General features: G+C 43.9%; 1 protein-coding gene and 1 non-coding gene across 2 annotated transcripts; both read right to left on the bottom strand.

Annotated features, from left to right (window-relative positions):
• Positions 1–419: 419 nt before the first annotated feature.
• On the bottom strand, positions 420–526 carry LOC114391363. Its single transcript, XR_003662153.1, has one exon. It is a non-coding gene; the product is annotated as a small nucleolar RNA R71 (small nucleolar RNA).
• A 2,628-nt stretch (positions 527–3,154) lies between these two features.
• Positions 3,155–3,580, bottom strand: LOC114389801. The gene has a single exon (XM_028350531.1). It carries the CDS (start codon positions 3,578–3,580, stop codon positions 3,155–3,157), a length of 426 nt encoding a protein of 141 aa, XP_028206332.1.
• Between the last annotated feature and the right edge of the window lie 6,288 nt (positions 3,581–9,868).

Here is a 9,868-nt window from a genome sequence, read left to right as displayed (position 1 = left end):
CTGATTTTGAACATTCCACTACTAATTTTTATACTAAGAACATGGCTCAACCTCCACCTCGTGAGAGGACTCTTAGGGAGATGGTTGCACCTGATTTCACTTATGAAAGCTTGTGCATTCAATATCCTGATGAGGGTGTTCCATATGTTCTTAAGACTAGACTAATATATTTGCTGCCCAAGTTTCATGGTCTTGCAGGTGAAGATCCTCATAAGCATCTTAAGGAGTTCCATATTGTTTGTTCCACCCTGAAGCCCCCTGATATCCAAGAAGATCATATCTTTCTAAAGGCTTTTCCTCATTCTCTAGAGGGAGTGGCAAAAGATTCGCTATACTACCTTGCTCCCAGGTCTATTTTCAGCTGGGATGACCTTAAGAGGGTTTTCTTGGAGAAATTTTTCCCTACATCTAGGACCCCTGCCATCAGAAAAGACATTTCAGGCATCAGGCAACTTAGTGGAGAAAGTTTGTATGAGTACTAGGAAAGATTCAAGAAATTGTGTGCAAGCTGCCCTCACCACCAGATTTTTGAGCAACTCCTTCTTCAATATTTCTATGAGGGACTTAGAACCATGGAGAGGAGTATGATTGATGCTGCCAGTGGTGGAGCTCTTGGTGATATGACCCCTGCTGAAGCTAGGAATTTGATTGGGAAGATGGCTTCCAACTCCCAACAATTCAGTGCAAGAAATAATGCTATTGTTCTTAGAGGATTCCATGAGGTGGCCACGGATTCATCTTCATCTACTGAAAATAAAAAGCTTGAAGGAAAACTTGATGCATTGGTCAACCTAGTAACCCAGCTTGCCATGAATCATAAATCTACACTTGTTGCAAGAGTCTGTGGTCTATGTTCTTCTGCAGATCACCATACAGATCTATATCCTTCTTTGCAGCAATCTGGAGTCAATGAGCAACCTGAAGCTTATGCTGCAAACATTTATAATAGACCTCCTCAGTAGCAAAACCAACAACAACAGAATAATTATGACATTTCAAGCAATAGATACAATCCAGGTTAAAGGAATCATCCAAATCTTAGATGGACAAGTCCTCCACAACAACGACAGCCTGTCCCTCATTTCCAGAATGTTGTTGGTCCAAGCAAGCCATATGTTCCTCCTCCAATACAGCAACAACAGCAACAGTCACAACAAAGACAACCAGCAACTGAGGCTCCTCCTCAACCTTCCTTAGAAGAGTTAGTGAGGCAAATGACCATCCAGAATATGCAATTTCAGCAAGAGACAAGAGCTTCCATTCAGAGTCTAACAAATCAGATGGGGCAGATGGCTACTCAGATGAATCAAGCTCAGTCCCAAAATTCTGACAAATTGCCTTCACAAACTGTGCAGAATCCGAAAAATGTGAGTGCCATCACCTTGAGGTCTGCCAACCAAATTCAAGTGCCTCCACCAGTAGGAGCACCTACACCTGAACCTGTCAAGCTTCATTCTACACCTGAAAAAGAGGATGAAATAGTTGCACAAAAGAGAAAGCTTCCTGATCATGAGGGAGCTAACAAAAATTTTCATGCAGATGGACCTTCTTCTAGTAATTTTGACTTGCAGCAGCCTTCTGTCCCTCTTCCATTTCCACCTAGAGCAATTCCAAACAAAAAGATGGAAGAAGTGGATAAGGAGATCTTGAATACCTCTGCTAGATGGCATCAAGCAAATTCCAAGATATGCCAAGTTTCTAAAGGAGTTGTGCACCCACAAAAGGAAGCTCAAAGGCAATGGAAGGATTAGCATGGGCAGAAATGATCTATACAGTGGCTTAGTGCACACGGTAGTCGCTTAGCCTCGATGTTCATAATGAATATGAACATTCAGCAACCTAGTTGAACTCACTTAGCGCATGTATGTTGGCTAAGCCAGTTCGTCGGGAAATGTATACATTCAAGCACTTTTGATGAATTCACTTAGTTCATCAGACGCGCTTAGCGAGTTCATCGTGTTTTCCATAAAAAATTCAGAAAATGAACTTCGTTTTCATCCCTTTTTAGGCCTCTAAAAGGCACCTATCAAACATGCAAAACCATCAAAATTACCTACACAATACAATCCTTAACAAAGTCCTAATTTTTATCCATTCTATTTACAATCTAAACCTAAAAATCAAATTGCTAACTTAATGTCTTCTATCCTAAGGTATTAACAAAAGAAGAAGCATAAATGAAGTTGGAAACTTACTTGGATCGAAAATGCTTCATGAATATTCGGTAAAGGATGCAAGATGAACTTACAAATGCAATGCGAAAGTTTCAAAAGAGAGAAGTGGTAGGGAAAGCTTTTCAGATTTTTGGGGTAAGTGTGAGTGTAACTACTGTTGCACTTCACTTAACCATGTTTGAAGTCACTCGCTTAGCGAGATAATCCGCTAAGCAAGAGAGGTGTTTGGCTTTCCGCCTCCTCTCTTGGCGGGCAGACATGGGCCCATTTGAAATTCAATTTTTTTTTTAACTGCGCTTAGCGCAAAGGAGTGCGCTAAGCGAATTGTGCAAATAAGAAAACCTGCAACTCTTGCTAAGCCACACTCATGGTCAGCTTAGCGAATATACTGCATCCTCCATACAGGGGGGCATGCACTTAGCGAGGGGTTGCTAGCTTAGCGCTATCCAGGCTGCAAGGAATTTCGCTTAGCCCGAATGGGTCGCGCTTAGCTTAATTAAACTAGTGAATTGGCCGCAAAGAATAGGGCTTAGCGCAAGTGCACTGTGCTTAGCGAGTAAACATGATGTGCTTAGCGAATGTACTCTCGCTTAGCCCAATTCTAATCATATTGAATTGGGCTAAGCTTGCCCATGGCCAGCTTAGCGAGCCAATCACCTTGAGATGCAGGGGTTTGAGCGCTTAGCACAGGCTAACCTTGCTTAGCGAAAGAAGGAGATGCACTCAGCGTATGATATGTGCTTAGCGAGTGGACTATTTTCATGAAAATGTTTTTAAGTTATTTTCAATCCACTTTCTTAAAAACATTTTAATCCAACCCCAAATATCTATGACTCATTATAAGTTGATATCCCCCTTTTTCAATGATTATAAAGCAAATTTCAACGTATGCAATGCATGAAAAACAAAATGAAAGGAATCAAAACTGGGTTGCCTCCCAGGAAGCGCTCTTTTAACGTCATTAGCTTGACGCATATACCTCAATGGGTGATAAAATATATGGTGTTGTGAGCCTTTTTAAAATCTCCACCATGGTACAATTTCAACCTCTGGCCATTTACCACCCATGTTTTGTCAGGGTCCTGAGATTGTGGGTTATATGGCTCTATTGCACCATAAGGTCGAACTTTCTTGATGACAAAGGGTCTAGACCATTTAGATTTCAGCTTACCAGGAAATAATTTCAATCTTGAATTAAAAAGTAGTACCTGTTGTCCCGGTTTGAAGTCTTTCTTCAACAACATTTTATCGTGGTAGGCCTTAACTCTTCCTTTATAGAGTTTTGAAGATTCATAAGTTGTCAGTCGCATTTCTTCCAACTCCAACAGTTGAATCTTCCTGTGCTCCCTGGATGCCTTCTCATCAAAATTCAGAAATTTCAGAGCCCAATATGCTTTATGTTCCATTTCAACTGGTAAATGACATGATTTTCCATACACCAGTTGAAAAGGAGATAAGCCAATTAGGGTTTTGCATGCAGTTCTGTAAGCCTACAGTGCATCTTCCAATTTGGTTGAACAATCTTTTCTGGTTGATGCCACTGTTTTCTCTAATATCTTTTTTAATTCTCTATTAGATAGTTCAGCTTGGCCATTAGTTTGAGGGTGATAGGGTGATGCCATCTTATGATGCACATGATATTAACTCAACACCTTTTGAAGCTGAGCATTACAAAAATGCGAACCACCATCACTAATCAAAATCCGAGGCACCCCAAATTGAGCAAAAATATTCTTCTTTATAAACTTTACCATAGCCTTAGCATCATTTCTTGGGGTGGCCACAGCTTTCACCCATTTAGGCACGTAGTCAACAACCACCAAAATGTACTCATTACCTGTAGATGAAGGAAAAGGACCCATGAAATCAATACCTCAGCAATTAAAAACTTCAACTTCCATAATGTTTTGAAGAGCCATTTCATTCCTTTAGGAAATTCCCCCCATAGGAGCAGAGCCTAACTTAGCTTTGAGGTTCTTAAAGGCTTCTAAACATTCATCATTAAACACAAACACAACATCCTTGTTTAGCAGATTACTCAGTGGTTTAGCAATTTTGGAGAAGTCTTTAATGAATCGCTGTCGCAACCTACCCTTCGGCGGGAGGGTGACGCGTGACTCGCGGGATGTGTGTCCCACGAAAGGAATACGCGCGGAGTCGCCACCAACGTTTATTTGAGGAAAACGTCGGAAAAACCGGAAAATACGCGATCTACGAACTTTTAAGTGAAAGGCTCGGGAGTAGTATTTACGCGCGGGGAAGGTATTAGTACCCCACACGTCCGTCACAAGGGATGGCAGCCTTTAATCGAATGTGCAAACATGACTTTGATTTTTACGTTCCCTTTTATGTCCATATATCCTTTATACCCTTTTATATTTTTCTCTTTTTGTGGTCGACAAGGGTGTTTCCCTTTGCTCCTACGTATTCCACAATTGCGATGAGGAAATCAGACCTACGTAGTTCTTTCTTATCAAGTGGTTCTTTTTTACTTAAAAGGTGATCATTATAAGGCGTTGGACCTTGAAAATGACCCATTTTACTTAGTGAGAAATTGAAATGACAAACTTCAACAACCTATTTTTGTGGACGAGCTTGACTAGGCGAGTTGATTTTAGCCTTAGTTTCACCTTAGTTATTAGTCAATTCAATTAAGAATGAGAAATCACAAAGAGAAAATGTCCGATTGATTTTCCGCTTTATTTTACTAAAAGGTATATTTTTTGTTATTATATTATTATTTTACATCTTTTTTGATTTCCAACATGGTTACGGCACGACCGAACGGTTGGAATTCATTTTAACCGAAGTTAACGGATAATACAATTCAAACGTTCGGTGGAAATTTATTTTATTTTTGGGATAAGCGAGAAATGACTTAAGTAAAATGGCTTAAGCACGTCAAGAGGGGGTATAAAAAGTAAATGAAACGAGAATAGAAATACACAAAACACAATGTGGACCACCACGGGTACATAGAATGAATCGAAAAGCTTGGTTCGAGGTACTTACCCGTTGAAGATCGAAGAACGATGAAGAACGAATGAAGAACGTCGAAGAACGGTCAAAACCTTTGCGAAATTCCTCACGAAAAACGTTACGGAAAAGTTTCAGAAGCGCCTCGGCTTAGATTTTCTTCACGGAAACAATTTTTCCAAGCAAATTCGAAAGAGAGAGAAGTGCCTAAGGGGCTGAACCCTTTTCTTCTTCACTTCCTCCCCTATTTATATCAAAATAGGGGAGATGGTTGCCGCCCAGCTCGCCCAGGCGAGCTCAGCTCGCCCAGGCGAGCCAGGTTGCTTCCTCCAGAAGCAACAGCCTTCTGGAGGAATCTTCTGGAGGGCCCAAGTGGGCCTGGTTGCTATTTGCACCCCCATTTTTACTAAGTACACCCCCCTCTTCTTTTTTTGGTGATTCTTTTTTCGTAAAGTTACGGAAACTTACGAATTTCGTAACGATACTTGTTTTCTTTCCGTAATGTTACGGAACCTTGCGGATTACATAATCATCCCCTTTTTGACTTACGGAATGTTACGGAACCTCACTAATTATGCAACGATGCTTCCATTTGATCTCCGGTGTGTCACGGAACCTTTATGGATTGTGCATCAATATTTTCTTTTGTTTTTCGGCATGTCCCGGAATTTCACAAATCGCCTAATGATGGGTGCCAAGCACCTCACAAGGACCAAACAAAGGTCGCATGTCATCAAGCAAAGGTCCCCGGACGAAATTAGGGTATGACAGTTGCCCCTCTTTACTTGTCTTTTATTGGAGATAAAAGGAAAGTAAATATAAGACACTAATTTCGTTCCTCTCGATTGACGAGAGTCGCGGGTGACCATAAAATCTCCGCATGCAAATGACTTGTTGTTCCCGAGGGAACAAAAGGTGCAGAAGACGATGTCAGTCTCCGCATGCTATCAAGCGTTCTGTCCTACAGATAGCAAAAGAATGTTTATACGGATAACCACTCGGGTATTTCCGCCCGTCAGCGTGACTCAAAAGTCAGTATGACATATCTTGTGAGTGCGGAAGATGATGTAAATCTACGCGTGTCATCGGGCCTGTCGACCGCGATTGACGAAGGGTGCAGAATGACCAAATTTTGTCTCTGCGTGCCATCGGACACGACTGTGTCTGAATGGCAAAGGGGTGCGGAATGACCAAATTTTGTCTCCGCATGTCATCGGGCCCGCCGTCTCTGGATGACAAAGGGTGCAGAATGACCAAATTTTGTCTCTGCATGCCATCGGACACGACTGTGTCTGAATGGCAAAGGGGTGCAGAATGACCAAATTTTGTCTCCGCATGTCATCGGGCCCGCCGCCTCTGGATGACAATGGGTGCAGAATGACCAAATTTTGTCTCTGCGTGCCATCGGACACGACCGTCTCTGAATGGCACAGGGTTGCGGAATGAAAAAATTTTGTGTCCGCATGTCATCGGGCCCGCCGCCTCTGGATGACAAAAGGTGCAGAATGACCCAATTTTGTCTCTGCGTGCCATCGGACACGACCGTGTCTGAATGGCAAAGGGGTGCGGAATGACCAAATTTTGTCTCCGCATGTCATCGGGCCCGCCGTCTCTGGATGACAAAGGGTGCAGAATGACCAAATTTTGTCTCTGCATGCCATCGGACACGACTGTGTCTGAATGGCAAAGGGGTGCAGAATGACCAAATTTTGTCTCCGCATGTCATCGGGCCCGCCGTCTCTGGATGACAATGGGTGCAGAATGACCAAATTTTGTCTCTGGGTGCCATCGGACACGACCGTGTCTGAATGGCAAAGGGGTGCGGAATGACCAAATTTTGTGTCCGCATGTCATCGGGCCCGCCGCCTCTGGATGACAAAAGGTGCAGAATGACCCAATTTTGTCTCTGCGTGCCATCGGACACGACCGTGTCTGAATGGCAAAGGGGTGCGGAATGACCAAATTTTGTCTCCGCATGTCATCGGGCCCGCCGCCTCTGGATGACAAAGGGTGCAGAATGACCAAATTTTGTCTCTGTGTGCCATCGGACACGACCGTGTCTGAATGGCAAAGGGGTGCGGAATGACCAAAATTTGTCTCCGCATGTCATCGGGCCCGCCGCCTCTGGATGACAAAGGGTGCATAAAGACCAAATTTTGTCTCTGTGCGCCATCGGACACGACTCTGTCTGAATGGCAAAGGGGTGCGGAATGACCAAATTTTGTCTCCGCATGTCATCGGGCCCGCCGCCTTTGGATGACAGAGGGTGCAGAATGACCAAATTTTGTCTCTGCGCGCCATCAGACATGACCGTGTATGAATGGCAAAGGGGTGCGGAATGACCAAATTTTGTCTTCGCATGTCATCGGGCCCGCCGCCTCTGGATGACAAAGGGTGCAGAAAGACCAAATTTTGTCTCTGCGCGCCATCGGACACGACTCTGTCTGAATGGCAAAGGGGTGCGGAATGACCAAATTTTGTCTCCGCATGTCATCGGGCCCGCCGCCTTTGGATGACAAAGGGTGCAGAATGACCAAATTTTGTCTTCGCATGTCATCGGGCCCGCCGCCTCTGGATGACAAAGGGTGCAGAATGACCAAATTTTGTCTCTGCGTGCCATCGGACACGACCGTGTCTGAATGCCAAAGGGGTGCGGAATGACCAAATTTTGTCTCCGCATGTCATCGGGCCCGCCGCCTCTGGATGACAAAGGGTGCAGAAAGACCAAATTTTGTCTCTGCGCGCCATCGGACACGACTCTGTCTGAATGGCAAAGGGGTGCGGAATGACCAAATTTTGTCTCCGCATGTCATCGGGCTCGCCGCCTTTGGATGACAAAGGGTGCAGAATGACCAAATTTTTTCTCTGCGCGCCATCAGACATGACTGTGTATGAATGGCAAAGGGGTGCGGAATGACCAAATTTTGTCTTTGCATGTCATCGGGCCCGCCGCCTCTGGATGACAAAGGGTGCAGAATGACCAAATTTTTTCTCTGCGCGCCATCGGACACGACTGTGTCTGAATGGCAAAGGGGTGCGGAATGACCAAATTTTGTCTCCGCATGTCATCGGGCCCGCCGCCTCTGGATGACAAAGGGTGCAGAATGACCAAATTTTGTCTCTGCGCGCCATCGGACACGACTGTGTCTGAATGGCAAAGGGGTGCGGAATGACCAAATTTTGTCTTCGCATGTCATCGGGCCCGCCGGCTCTGGATGACAAAGGGTGCAGAATGACCAAATTTTGTCTCTGCGCGCCATCGGACACGACTGTGTCTGAATGGGAAAGGGGTGCGGAATGACCAAATTTTGTCTCCACATGTCACATGACCTCAGGGTCAGTATGACAGATCTTGTGGGGCGGTCGACAAAAGCAAGGCTCTTGCTCCTACGTATCCTCTAATGAGGAACTCAGACCTACGTAGTTCTGGATAACTTGTGAGACTTGAAAAAGTCTCCACCGGAAGATGCTGACATCTTCGGAAAGGGCGCAGATGACCACATTGGCCACTGCTCGTCAATCACACTTGGGGTCACTGAATGACGAGGTGTGGATAACCGTAAGGTGTCTCCGCGGGCTACCAGCTCTTGGGTCATGGTAACAAAAGGTGGTGTGGTCGACAAAAGCAAGGCTTTTGCTCCTACGTATCCTCAAATGAGGAACTCAGACCTACGTAGTTCTGGATAACTTGTGAGACTTGAAAAAGTCTCGGTGTTTTCTCCACTAAAATGCAAACATGCTTTAGCAAAGAGACAAATATTCCAACCGATTAGAGCAGCATATGCTTTTTTGAGTGACAAACAATGCGTCTACCAGGGAAGGAGAGTCCGCTGATGGAATCCCCCATAACCATAAATGAGATTTTGGATGTTAGCATTTCGTTTCTAAATGACCATTTAGAGGAAACACTGGGTTCGACAAAAATAGAAGAAATCCACTCAAAGTGTATCAATCTCGCACAGGTAAGTGTTTTATCCTAATTCCGAACCATAGATATGTCATGACTTGACTTTGCAAATTATTTCCTATCAAATCAAAAATTACATGCGTGATCATGGATCAATAGGGCTTCCCTTGGGAATGGGTTCTTTTGGTGGGTTTTTTCGGCTTTTGCGTGTTTTTGCCCTTTTCCTTTTCTGTTTTTGTTTTGCGTGGGGCGAGCAAGTCACCGACGCACATGATTTTGGTTGGTAATCAAAGGGAGAAGACCACTTTTAGGTCATGGTTTCCTTTTCTTCCTCTTGTTCATTTGGTGACAATTCTGTATTGTTCAGATATTGTCTGGTCAAAAAGACCTTTCTGCACATTTCTTCTAGTTTCTTTGATCACGAACTTTCTTTCCTTCCTTTTTTACTTTCTCCCATTCTTTGGTTGGGAATTTTCTTTCTTTTCTTTTTTCTTTCTCCCACTCTTTGATTGGGAATTTCCTTTCCTCTTTTTTTTCTTTGATTGGAAATTTCCTTTCCTTCTTTTTTGCTTCCGAGGGTAAGGATTGACATTCTCACCCTGGGTCAAGGTTTATGGTGAGTCAGGATTTTGGCTCAAGACTTGTAGAATGACTAGGCATGATACATGGCGGGGTTTGGTTTGGTTCAAGGATAAAAGGGATGCCCCACATTATTTCCATGACACAAATGCAAAAATGATGATTTGGAAATTTTATGCAAAACTGGTCATGCATGCACCTATGTGGACACTCAAGTGTCAAATTTTTATGG

This window comes from Glycine soja, chromosome 16, assembly GCF_004193775.1.
Source record: "Glycine soja cultivar W05 chromosome 16, ASM419377v2, whole genome shotgun sequence".
Classification (NCBI taxonomy): Eukaryota; Viridiplantae; Streptophyta; class Magnoliopsida; order Fabales; family Fabaceae; genus Glycine; species Glycine soja.
This window is presented reverse-complemented; position numbering and strand designations above follow the sequence as displayed.

Coding starts and splice junctions, on each gene's coding strand:
- LOC114389801 (XM_028350531.1), bottom strand. CDS start 3,580: ATGGAACATAAAGCATATTGGGCTCTGAAATTTCTGAATTTTGATGAG.